At 32.2% G+C, this 14,052-nt stretch overlaps 1 protein-coding gene across 1 annotated transcript in view; it reads left to right on the plus strand.

Annotated features, from left to right (window-relative positions):
- The first annotated feature begins 1,020 nt into the window (after nt 1-1,020).
- The window catches only part of LOC129229394 (uncharacterized), a 41,411-nt gene continuing 28,379 nt past the window's right edge, over nt 1,021-14,052 (plus strand). The window contains exons 1-3 of the mRNA XM_054863692.1: nt 1,021-1,073; nt 4,852-5,002; nt 9,518-9,578. Coding sequence (XP_054719667.1) covers nt 4,899-5,002; nt 9,518-9,578 — 165 coding nt within the window. The 5' untranslated portion in view covers nt 1,021-1,073; nt 4,852-4,898. The remainder of the gene's footprint in view (nt 1,074-4,851; nt 5,003-9,517; nt 9,579-14,052) is intronic.

The following is a 14,052-nucleotide window of genomic DNA, read 5'->3' on the forward strand; positions in this document are numbered from 1 at the left end:
ATCTAACCTTGTTTGTTTCTTTTTAAATCAAATCTATTTATGTTTATTATGCAGTATATTGCAATTAGTATTAAAAATTGTCGACAGATTTTTTTATAATGTAGCATGTACATTAGGTTTCATATTCTGGAATAATGCTTAATAAACTAAACAAGAAAGAGCTTATGGTCGATACAAATTACATTAATGAATACAATCAATGCATCTTTATAGCTGCAACATATTACCGCATTCATCATAGCCTTTTAAAGCAATATTAACGCTGTTAATGCTTTGTGTTGACAAATCATTCAGTGGTTCAGCCATAATAGTTTTCCAAAATGTTATTTCAGCTGGTAAAGCTCTAAATTTCTTAAATTACAGAAAAACTACAGAGAGAAAGGGTTTTTTGAAGCGTTGCACACAAACTTTCACATTAAAGCTATAAAAGTCAGCTGTAAATTTTCTTTTGGTTTATTATTTTTTTCCCAATGGGAGGGGTTTAACCCCTAAAACCCTCCCCTTGGACACGGCTATGACATAAAAAAGGTGTAACAATATAGTATATATTTTTTATGAATCAAAACCAGAAGTCGCATTAAAATAATCTAATTGTCCTTTAACTGCCCTGCCACTGGTTAGAACAATTCAGCGGAAAATATATTCACCCTTTTTTCAATACGACTCAAAAAGATTTACTAAAATCAGCAATTTGAATAATTAAGCTTGAAAGTAAGTTGAAACATATAGACAAAACGAAGCAAACGCGGAAGTAGACCCTCTCAAGTGTCACGTGATAGCCCCTCTAATAATCTCAGATCTCTATGATTATTTTGCTCGATAGATAATACTGAATGAAAAAAGAAAAGAAAAACACTTTTTAAAGGAATGTCGTTATAATTTAAACTAACCTCATGTTAAAATTAAAGGATCTCTCCCCATCTATTTTTCCAGGACTCCTCGGCGAGCCTTGATCAAAAGATGTTGCAGATATGCGCAATTTATATTTCCTTTTATTTTCTGGCATCGGAAAATGTGACATTTCAGGGAAGGGGTGGTTGGATTGTGTTACGATTGCCATAACAATTCGACAAGTTAGTTATCATATTCACTTTATTTCTTCATAACAATTGTATTTTAAACATAATCAATTAACATTTATGATCTTAAACCGTTGAAATGATGTTGTATCAAAGTTTATTTTTCACAACACTTGACGTGTCTGCATTTCGATTCTTTTTATTTACATCGAAAGCATTTCCTCTGAAACAAATCATCTATTAGTTCATGCACATTTTATCTGTTGCTACTACACTATTTTGTATGGTCAGATTTATTTGTTGCTTTTGAATGATTTAAACCGATTCTTTTTTGATTACATATGCACTCGAGTCATTGTTGTGGACTCCTACATGTTAATTTTTGTTCTTATGTTTTCGTTCAGTTTCATGATTATTGTAAGCAATTCTGTAAGCTTTTGATAAGATTTATATCAACTTTTTATCATATCATTCTTGTTTTTGTTTCTACTGCATTAAAAAAAAGTTTCCCACGTTTGATTTATCATATATGCATCAAGTAACTTTAATGTTCTCAAATCAATACTATGTTAAAAAGTGTAGAAATTAATGCTTAGCACTGACAAAGGTTTCAAAAGCTTCAAAAGTTTTCATCAATTTTTGATTCCATATTCATTTTATTTTTACACTGAATATATATACAATATATACAAGATTGCAGTATTGAATCAAAATTAAGGTTTTTAAAGAAGAAATTCCTTTGTTCTATATTTGTTTTCAGATATAAAAACTGGAAAAAAAAAAGATTTGTCAATGGAATTAAATCACATGAACGAGAGCCTTCCCCCGCCCCCCCCTGAAACAAAATCCCCAGAAAAATACCTATTGACACACATACCCCTAAAAACACCCCCCCCCCCTCATGGGCATCCCTGAAAAACTACAAGCTATAGGCAATGTGGCAGGGTTGTTTGGTTTAAACCACGTTGGTTTAAACCATGGTTTAAACCAGTTGCTTTTTTTAAAAAAAACCATGCAGTTTTTTTAAAAAATGATTTAAAAAAAAAAAAAAATCCATTTTACAGGTTTACATTGATTTCCCCACACATATTGAAAAATGTAAAATTCCATTTATGCTAAGTTCCTAGCTAAGTTGCAGAGATAAATACTAAAATTGCAAAGTTGCTTCTTCAAAATGTATTACAAGCTTTAATCGAAAAAAAATATTAATATATTTTTTATTTCATATATGTGCCATAAAGCAGATTTCAGTCAACTTCCATCGTTATGCTTAATTTGCATGATTAGTTAAGATTTACTAAGGATTGAATCTTTTATTGTAGATGCAATCCACATTATATTGCTCACTCCTGTTGCAGGGGTGTAAGATTTTTGCCCATTTATTTGCACTTTCCTGGAATTTTAACTTTGACTTGTAAGGTAATCAACAGTTCTGCAGGTGAACACAAATAATATTTTTTGAATCAAATTTTAAAAAAAAGTTTATACTTCACGTATATAACGTTTTTGGCAAAAAAAATTTTCTTGAAATAGAATTTGCTACACATTTATTTGTTCTAAAGAGTTTGCATTTAATATTTTTTAATCTTCAATGCTGGATGCAACATGTATGCCAGTAAATAAGCTGTAATTTAAGCCATGTTACACCAATTTTTTTATTTTTGATTTGGTTCTTTGTTTTAGCGATAGTCGATATCTTTTCCAAGTCTTTCCAAAATAAGAACGGAGTCGAATATAGAGCAGCACTTTTTTTTTAAAACTTTGTCAGTACAACAGCAATCGATTTTTTGACTGTTCAATCATGTACTGTTGTACATTTTGCTTTATTTCAATATTTGCGACATTGTGTATATAAAAATCAGCATTGTGTAAGATCAGAAAGAAAAAAGTATGAAAATTGTTCTTTTGAAAAGATTATGCTTAAAAATATAACTTTTACCTTTATTCAATAATTATTCATATTATGTTGGTTTTAAAAAGTTTTTTTTCTTGGATCTTCATTATATTTTATCTTAACCCGCATCACAACCACTTCTTGAAGTATTTCATATCATGAAGGGTCTATATATACATGCATATTAATATGTTAATCAAGTCAAACATTTCAATCAATATTTCCCTGCAGAAAGCTATTTTAATTATTTAATTTAGTTACAAGATTTTGTTCTTATCTCTTTAATTAATCAAGAAATTAGGTATAATGTGACTATTGAATAACTGTTAATTACATGGAACCTTAATTACCTTCCGAAAATTAATTGTTTTTCTCGCAAATAGTATTTAAACCAATAAAACCTGGTTTAAACCAAAAAAACTTTTTTTTGGGTTTTTTGAAAAAACCCGTTTTTTTTACCAACCCAGCAATGTGGTACTACACGATGAGGTGGGAAGTCTATAGCATGCTATCTTCAACATTGGTAGTTGCTTCTTTTTATTATATACTATTTCCTGGTCCATAACATCTATTTATTTTCAACTTAAAATGTTTTCCCATTGACGAGCCTAGTACGACAGCATTTTCTGATACACATTCCCAGGGAAAATATTAATAATAGAAAAAAGAAAGAAACATTCTGTTTTAAAGGGGAATATATCCCTGGATATGTTCCTGACATCAGGCATAGAGAAAATGATTGCCTTTTTTGAATTAAAATTGCTGATAGAAACACTATTGAACCAGTAGAATATAAAAGATATGGGTAAATGTTTTTTTTTTTTAACTTTAGAGGGATAGAAGAAGCTTTTAAATTCAGTAAAGAGTGAAAACTTTATTAAAAATAATCTACGATGATTAACAGACACATGTTGAGTCTATGTAAAATGTTTCGTCAACAATAAGAAACTAAAATTCTGTAAGCACTTGAATAAGAGAATGTTTGACAGTGCATCTATTTTGTAAGGTCTAATCAGCATATTTATGTGGTGTTTTAATGTTATTGTGAAGGTAACACCAGTAGCATATAAAAATATGCTTGGTTCATAAAAAGTTCCCTAAAAAAACTGATTTTGCTCTTGCTCCTGTTTTTTCAGTGTAACAACCAGAATTGAGATGGTTATATGCTGTCAATAATTTAATTATAAAATTTTTATTCTGTCACTTACTGAATGTTGTCACTTACAGTACTATCTGAGAATGATGCTTGTATTTTGTGTTAGCAACTGAACAGATGATATCAAATTTATCAATGAAATTCACCAGTGTTATTACAAAATAATTTTTTTGGAAAACAGAGGTGTTGAATCTATGAACAGTTTCTATAGTTAGATTTAGAGCTTTCAATATAAATTTATACAGTATAACCTCGTTTTATAACGATTGTCAAAAGACTGGGAAAAGTTATCAATGAATCAAGGATATTGTTGGAGCATAGACATTCAATGTAGTCAAATTCGGACCAGTGAAATGTCATTAAATTGAGGAAATTATTTAATCAAAAATTGTTAAATCAAAGTGATACTGTATATTGATATAAAATAACCATTGGCATGTAAAACACTGGTGTTGGCAGCATTGAAAAAAAAAAAAAAAAGAATCAAATTCAAAATGTTGACTTATTTTTTTCTTTTGTATATTAAGTACAGTTTTAGTACGATTTAGTTTTTAACCTGTTAAATTTAATTCTTTGTATAAAATTAACTGGTTTGAATTATATGACTAGTTTTATAAGCATCAGGTAGGATGCGCAAGCATTTAAGTCTGACTCTCTTGGGTTAGTAAAGATCTTGTATAATTTATGAAATTCTGTTCTCCTTTTAATAAAATTTTTTCATGAAAGTTGTTATATATTATCAAAATATTTTGTTCTTAAAAATGCCTTTATAATGATTTTAGATTGTTGGCACGTAAGGGAGGCTTTCGTTGATGTTCGACCCCTTACAATGTCAGGCTGGGCTCAAAGGATGCATCGTGGAGCCGCTACTTTGAGCAACGTCGTAACTTCATGTGGTCATACTCCAGTTCCATATCCTACAAGGATGGAAAAGTAATTATTCTTGTTTATGCATCATATTTCTTTATTGGAAATAGTTCAAAGAAAGGCTTATAGGCTAGTAAGGGGACTTTCAGATTTAGAACATGATACTAGACTTAAAAGGTCTAATATTTATAGCCTGGAGCAAAGGAGAGTCAAAGAGGACAAAATTTAGTTGTTTAAATTTACCAAAATGAAAGATGTTAACGGGTTGAATTTTTGCACGGAAAGCAGGACGAGGGACCATTGTTGTAAGCTATTCAAATCTCTTGGAAAAATTATTGCTTCAGTTGGTTTGTGGGTATTTGGAGCAGCCTACCGGAAGAGGCTGTAGGAGCAAGGGGGTATATAGCTTTATGAGGATCATTGATTTTCATTGGGCAGGGACTTATAAATTGACTTAGGACCAGCCTCAGGGCCCAACTAGCTGAACGTGAGGCCCAAGGCTCAAAATAATTTGAAGGCCAAAATAATTTATTCTTTTAAACCAATACGAAGTAATGTCTAACGTTAACTCAGTGTCGGTGCTAGCAATTGTATATACTGCTGTGGGACCCCGTGCAGTAGCACTGTTTTCCCATACCTATCACCATTACTGTTTTTACTTTCTTCTATATCTAATATATAGAAGGAAGTATTGGATTCGTGCAAATTTTCGAATTTTGAATTTTGACGGATTCGAACGTTTTGTGGTTGGTGTGCTGAGTCCATTTCGACTATTTTTGGAAAATGTCTGTCTGTCTGTGTGTGTGTGTCATGTCTGTGTGTGACCAGTTTTTTGTGGCCGCTCTGCAGCAAAAACTACCGCATGAAATCGAACGAAATTTGGTACACATATGTGCCCCTATGTGAACTTGTGCCTATTGGTTTTTGGCTCGAATTCCTCCAAGGGGGGTGGAGCAATGGGACGTTTTTTGAGTTACGCGTGCTTGCTATTCCTCAGGAAGTAACTGGCGGAATCAAACAAAATTTGGTCCATATGTTGCCATTAACAGGAACAGGTGCTGATTCAATTTTGGTGCCAATAACTCAAACGGGGGTTGAACTATAGATCGTTTTTTATCATCAATTGTGACTGCTGTATCTCAAGAAATAATGAACGGAATCAAAGAAAAATTTATCGATAAGTAACCCCTAGTTTTGTATTTATTTTGTAATTTAATGCTTTTATAACTCAATTAAATAGTGAAGACATTGTCTCTCACCTCCTACACATTGAACATTTACAAACAATTCTTTTTTCAGTCTTCTTAACTTCATTAGTCAATTCATTTATGACAAAAAAAAAAAAAAAAAAAGAAGTAAGAACTATATTTAACTGTGCATGAAATTCAAGAAATATAGCTTTCTTACTTATGTGTAGAATCATTGAAATGAAAGAAATATAACAAACAAAGTATCAAAAGAGTTTTTTTCCAGTTAATAAATCATTGATTTTTTAATTATTTTCATAAAAATGCATGATTCTTTAATGCTATGCATAAGTTTTTAAAAAATTTTGGGCCTCTCAGAAAGATGTGGCCAGTGTAATTGGGCCCAGAGCCTGTTGCTGGTTGTCACATTTTTGTATTTATTTGTATTATTTTTCATTTATTTGAGTAAAGGTCAGCTTAAGGATTTTTAAAGGATTTCTGATAAAATGATTCTTAAAATGGATTTTGTACCTCTTGTGCAATGTGAGGGAATACAAAAATGATTATGTAAAAAGATATTGTAGAGATGGTTGCATACAGTTAAACTTAAGACATGAGGAACTTGTTCTTACAATAATCTCACGTTTTCATGCTAACTTTCAGTAGCAACTGGCCCTCTGGTGACAGAAAAAAAAGGAAAAATTCTTCAGGAGTTTTTAAAAGTTAAACTGTTCGTACCAATGCTATTAAACCAATTAAACCCTGCTTGAACGAAAAAACCATTTGAAATGAAAGTAACCCCACCAGCCAACAACCATGATGGTGTCTTGAATTTAACTCGTCTGTCTGTTTGCTTATTAACTCAATTTCTATTTGTTCAAAAAATATTAAGAGTAAAATTTATTTTCTCATAGGTTTAAGTGTGAAAGTTGTTTTATTGCCAAAGCTTTTCCTATATATTATACAATTTTTTAAATACTCAAAATAAATTAAAAATTGTTTGATTATGCACATAATTGTTAAATTTCCCCTGCTGATTTTTAGGTGTGAAATGTGAATTGCACATATATCGCAGTTTCTGTGGAACATTGAGGTATCTGCAAAATTAATTGAAGATGAGTTATTGTCTTCACTGGGTTCCCCCAAACGTGGTTACCCCATTCGGAGGAACACTGACCGATTTGTTTTTCAACGTTTTGCCACTAAGGCAGTAACACAACTATGTTTCATTACATGAGGTAATGAGTAAAATAATTTTGTACGAGTATATTAGGTTCTCCTGTAAAATTACACTTTCTGCAGTTGCGTCAATGTTCCACCGGAAGACTGGAACGGGGATATAAAGTTGAGGAGTGACAGAAATAACTTTTCAAACTGAGGTAAAGTTTAATTGGAACATCTTTTGAAGTAGGGTATTTTTTCACCACATAAAAGGAAGTGGACTGTGACTATTAAATCCATAGCTACTTAATAAGACGCATGTGTGCAGATACATTCACAGCTGTGCAAAGATATACTGTTTGCATTGTGGGATAGTCGTTAATTAATATCAATATTTAGCATTGGTTATCTTCAAAATTTGCCGATAAATTAATCAAGACCGTTTGCATCTTGCTTTCATAGATACATGATTAAAAGCAAAAGGCCATCTTACGATTAATTTTACTAATCCACTGTAAATTGCTTTTCATGCTTGCAGGTAGTTTTGAGTTGTGTGCCGAGATACTCTATATTGTAATTTTCCTATGATTAAGTGCTAAGCGTGTAGTTAATATACAATGATTATCCTAGCCATCTGGGGTTACAAGCCGATCAGCAGAATATTTTGTAATGTTCTGAGAAGGGAAGGGGGGGGGGACGCCAAATTGATATTGCAAATGTTCTGCAAGATATTTCATACATTACGAATTTTCAACAATCTTGGGACGCAATCTTCAAATCCATGACATATTCTCTTCTTTCACCGTATTTGAAAGAAGCAAAGGGTTTTCCTTCTTAAAATCAAGGTGATCCTAATCCGTTTTGCACCTTTCAATGAATCTGAAATGTACTGTGGTAGAGCTCCTTGCTTTACATTGTAAGTTCCTCTTATCAGCCCATTCTGTTTTGGGGTTTACAAATAAAATCTTATTTTTAGATGAGGTTAGTCGTCAGTCGCTAATGGTTCCAATATTCCACAGGTGTGGTGAAATTACTGGAAAATGGAATGTTAGTTATTTAGTTTATAAAAGTGGGAGATAAGATTTTTTTAAAATAGAACCTCTGCTCTAAGACTTCAATCATTTTTTTCTCATGAATGAAAGGAAAAAAACATATTCAAATTTTTTTTAAATAACTTGATCTACATACCTTCAATTAAACAATATAAATAAGTAAATACTAACTTTAGCATGATATATTTAGAAATTATTATGTTGTTTAGCTATTTTAGGAATAATTTCTTTGAATGGTTTTCTAAGGAGAGTACTAAAATAATTTCTATTGTCTAATAGTATATATATATTTTGTAATTGATTTAAACTGTGCAAATTAAATATTGTGTGAAAGTACTTGTGATGTAATGAAGCCTCAATTAAAACAAGGTGTCTGCACTCCTGGAAAGTCAGGGAAAGTCATAGATTTTGTCTATGATCGTCATGGAAAATGGTCATGGAAAACCTTGATTTTCAGCAAAAAATGATCAAAAATCATGGATTTTGAGTTTAAGAACTTATTGAATATATATATTTATCGAATAATGATATCAAGTTGATATTTATAAAAATTGTACAGATTATTTGTCAATTTTTACCTCTATGAAAATTTTGTGTGATTTATTGGAATCCAAAAAATATTTTGAGAAATTTTTGACGTAAAAATGTGTTTACTTGGTAGCAACATAATTAAGTTAAAACTCTAATTATTTCTTGTATATCACTAATCATTGTTGCATAAATTGTTTTTTAGTTATAAAAGTAGGTGAGCTAGTTACATTTCACTTTAATTTAAATTTTTAGAAACATATGTCCAAAGTATAGATTAGACTGTTGCAAATAAATTTTCACAAAACATTAATAAAGATTTTCTTGTGAAAAATAAATGTTTTTTTCTGGAAAAATTGCATCCTGTGAGTCATGGAAAGTTGCGAGCAAAAATCGTGGAAAGTCATGGATTTCAAAACTCAAACTGCAGCAGATACTGTGTAAAACTCATCTTATAACTTTGACTGCCATGTGCCCTCCTGAATTGTGAATTGGCAGTTTGTGTCCAGAATGCTGTCAAACTTGCTGGGATGTCTCTCAAGTCGCATGAATTTTCCTACCATATTATTATGAATTGTAGTGGAGTAGGGGATGTTAAACAATTATGTATTTTTTATCACTCAGTCAATCTTGTTTTTTCTTTTACTTTCCAGAGTAAAATTTGGAGTTATTCTTGACCAAGTTTGTAAGCATGATATTCCTGGCCCTTTGCTTGTAAGTATTTTTGAATAAACTGGAAAACCATAAAATATTGACGTTGATGTCACTTGAAAACATAGTAAATTATTAACAATTGTGATATAGTAGTAATTCTAACATGTAAAAACTATTTTCTTTAAAATTTTTTGAAGCAATTTGAATGTAGTTTTGTTATTGGATTTCTATTTTTAGAGTGTCCTAATCCCTGTACTTACTTTTAAAATGAAACCAATGCTTTAGTTGGGGGAAATGCAGAGTGAACAAATATTGTCTAAAACTGCATTTCTGGGTCCTTTTTTTTTGAAAAATAAATTTATTTTTCGAGAAAAAAGCCCCAGATACTCTATATGTACCTCAAAATGTCACTCTGACCCTCTTCTCCTTTTCTGAAAATAACTACTCCAAAACCAAAAGTTGGATCCATTCTTATCGAGTTGGTGAATGTAGAAAGTCAAATTAAACTTCAATCACTGTGTTTGTGTATCCTTTCTGGTCAGAAACCAAGTTGAGAGACATGGCAGTTATCATAAAGTACTGGAAAAGTGCCTCTTCTCTTGTTGGTTTGCTTTGTTTTACTGGGTTGAAGTGCAGTTGAGTAAAGGAAGCTTGCATTATCCTGGGGGGGGGGGGGGGGATCGAGGTAGTGAGAAACAAAGAGATGTAAGTGGCAAAAATAAAAATTTGGAGATAACCATACAAATGGTAGGTGAACCTTTCATCTGTCTTGGTGCAAGAGAAGATACTAGTAGCCCTGGTAGGTTCTGCTATATAGCATGATTTAGAAAACAAATCAATGAAAGCAGACCCGTGTCCAGGATTTCATCAAGGGAGGGGTTCTGGTTTCAATGTTTTCTCATTTTTTCTGTATTAACAGGAAAACGCCAGTGTCTCAAACAGGGCTTGATGGTCACAATGAGGGACATAGTGGGGGGGGGGGGGAGATGGTTTGAATTTCCGGAAAATTTGACTTTAAGTAATATTACCAGTTCTATTGTTGCTCTAAGGTTGTACTGCACATATAAGGACCGTTATGACCCTCCTCCCAGAAAGTGAATTTTGATTGTGTTAATAACCTCAGTATTTATTCATTTTACCGCTTGTTTATATTCAAACCTTATTATGCTTAGTGTGCAGTTTATTGCAACAAACAATTACTAAAAATATTTAACCAAGTTTTCTGACTTTATATTCTAAGAAAACGCTTGTCAAACTAAATAGGAATGGGTTTGCTGCTGATGCAAATTACATTACCTAACACAACTACTATGAATCTTCATAATGGCAACACTTGTCTCTTTTTGTGAAACGCCCAAGTCATCGTAACCTCCCTCTGAGAAGCAATATTAAATGTAGTGAATGCTTTGTATTGACAGCCTATTAAACGTTTCCTCCATCACTGTTTTTCCAAAATATGATTTTAGTTCATAAAGAGAGGGAGGGCATTTCTAAATTGCTGGGAATGTTAAAAAAAAATGCTGTGCACAAGCTTCAACATTCAAGTTAATTTTAAGCTAAATGTACACTTTTCTTCATTTGGTTTTTTATAATTTTTTCCTCAATGGGAGGGGTTTAACCCCTAAAACCCTCCCCTTGGACACGGCTCTGAATGAAAGCCTACCTAGGATGTTATCTTTAAACGTGTTTTACTCAAAACTTGAAAATGTCCACTTACATCCCTTTGCTTCTCACTGCCTCAATTGTAGGGGTTGTAAGATAAATAAATACCTTTGTGCTGAACAATAAAGTACGACAAAACTACGTTAGAAGAAGCACAAATTTGCAAATAACAGTAGATACGTGTTTCGGCGTTACAGGGAACGCATTTTTCAATGCAAAAAATAATGAGCTTATGGATGAAAAGACATCCGACAAAAGCCAAGGGCAGATAAGCATGCAGCTTAAAATATAAAAACAGCGAATTAGACAAACACCAATGACAAAGTTATAAACCGATCAGGAACCAATAGGAATGCAAGCAAAGGCCAGGAGCTTTCTCTTAGGTACGAAACCCAGAAAGAAAGAATTCAATTGGACAAAGATTAAGCCGAAGCTTAAACAAAAAGAAATGAAATTGTCAGTAACCGTGAACCGCAAGAAAGGAAAAGCTGAATGGAAACTCATGAAATAAAATAAACAAACAAAAAATATTCGAAAAAAGGAAAAATAAAGATAAATAGAAGAAAGTTGGGGGGAGGGGGGTGTCAATCAAGACAAAAAGGTAAAAATAAACAAAGGAAGATAGATAAAAATGAATGGGGAAAAAAGGGGGGGGGGGAATGGGGAAAGGACAGTATTAAAGATATGGGAGCCAAATGTTGGAAAAATATGGAATTGCACTAAGATCGTTAACTAAGTTAGAACTATTCCTCAAAATATGAAAGGATTCCCAAAAGTCAAAATCTGATGAATTGGGGCATTTTTGGATAATCTGATAAGAGTTAAAATCAAAAGAGTGATTCGAATCCCAACAATGTTGAGCAATACTAGACTTATTTAATTGTTGTTTTTTCACATAATTTTGATGCTCTTTCAAGCGAATTATTTAAAGCACGCCGAGTCTGTCCAATATAGGCAAGTTTACAACTACAATTTATTCTATAAATTCCACAACAATTAAGAGGGTGAATAGGATCTTTAAGAGAAGAGAATGAAAGTTTATTAATAGGAGAGAACACCACCTGAAATTGGAAACGTTTTAGAATCTTAGCAACCTGATAGCTTACAGATGGAAAGAATGGCAAAACAACCAAATTCTTTCTGATGAAGGTTCGGTTAAGAACATTAGTTTGGGATTTATTTGAAGGTTTTTTATAAATGGAATCAATCAAAGTTGGCGGATAGTCTCTATTAATTGCCACAGCTTTAAGATAATTAAGTTCCACTTTAAGAAGTTCCGACGAAGAACAAATATTAATTGCGCGATAAACAAAAGAATTGAAAGCAGAATATTTTTGATTTGGAGGATGAGACGATAGTCTATGAGGAGGTAAAGAAACAGCAAAAGGTTTGCGATAAACAGTAGTTTCAAAACCAATTTCAGTACGAGAAACGTACATCAAGAAATGAAATGCAATTATTCCGTTCTTTCTCACAAGAAAACTGAATATGAGGATCAATGGAGTTATAATAGATAAAACCTCATCACTCTCAAACTGATTCTGGTTCATTAGAACAAAACAATCATCAACATACCGAACATAAAATTGAAACTGCAGTTTTTGGAACAGCTTAACCTCAAAATAATGCATGTAAATATCACTAAGAATAGGGCTAAGTGGGTTTCCCATAGCCAGACCATCTAACATAATATAAAATTTCCCATTAAAAACAAAAGAACATTGCTTAAGACAAGTACGGTTAAGGAAAATTAAATCCTCAATTTCCGTATTGGTGAAATGGAATTCAGAAAGTCTTCTACGAAGGCAAAGGCATAACAATGAACCCTCAACGGGAACGTTCGTAAATAAAGAGTTAACATCAAAAGAAGCCATAAAAGAATTATTTGGAACAAAACTATGAATTTTTTTAACAAACTCAACTGAATTTTTAATAGTAAATAAATTGTGACTCCTAAGAGGAGAAAACACAGAGACTAAATATTTTGCAAGTTTGTACGAAGCCGTACCAATATTGGAAACAATCGGCCTGAAAGGAATACCAGCTTTATGCACCTTAGGTAAAGCATAAAATCTAGCACAATTAGCAATAGATGGAACAACAGAGCGTTTAATATTTGAAGGAATAGACTTAACAGACTTGACAGCAGATGAAATAGTTTTTAACTCTTTATCACTAGGATCTTTAGAAATTTCAGCATATGGCCCAGAAGAAATCAAATCATTAGTTTTATCAACATAAGATGATTTGTCAAGAACAACAATTTGGCTTCCCTTGTCAGCTTTGGTAACAACCAGATCAGAATTCGAAACTAAGTCTTTAACAGAACGGCTAACAGTATTAGAAAAAAACAGGTTTAGAAATTTTCGAGTTAAAGTCAATATTAGAAGCTATAAGATGCCGAATCGAATCTTTTTGAGAGGAAGTTAAGGCACTAAATTTAAAAGCTTTCTCAACAGGAGCAATAAGCTTTGAAAAAGAAAGTTTAACACTCACAGCAAAATTATCATTACATTTTAGAGCCTCAATTTGAGAATTGCTTAATGGAACGCTAGAAAGATTAACAACAACATTCTTTTTAACAACAGGTAAATTATCAAGAGGAACGACATGAGAAGATTTACAAAGCATAGCTAATTTCCTTTTCAAAACAATTTGATGTTTATCAGAGGAACGAAGGGTTCTAGACCAAGAAGTTCTGTCAATAATGTTAAAGTCAGGAATGGAATTAGAAACCGAAAGATGTAAATCATAAAGTTCACGTTCAATAAACGATAAATGTTTCGTAGTTTCCTGGATCGAAGCTCTGAGTAAAGCCAATTTCGACCGAAAGATTACTTTGTCAATTTTGACAGAACCTGGTAAATTACAT

Source organism: Uloborus diversus, chromosome 9 (assembly GCF_026930045.1).
Source record: "Uloborus diversus isolate 005 chromosome 9, Udiv.v.3.1, whole genome shotgun sequence".
Lineage (NCBI taxonomy): Eukaryota > Metazoa > Arthropoda > Arachnida > Araneae > Uloboridae > Uloborus > Uloborus diversus.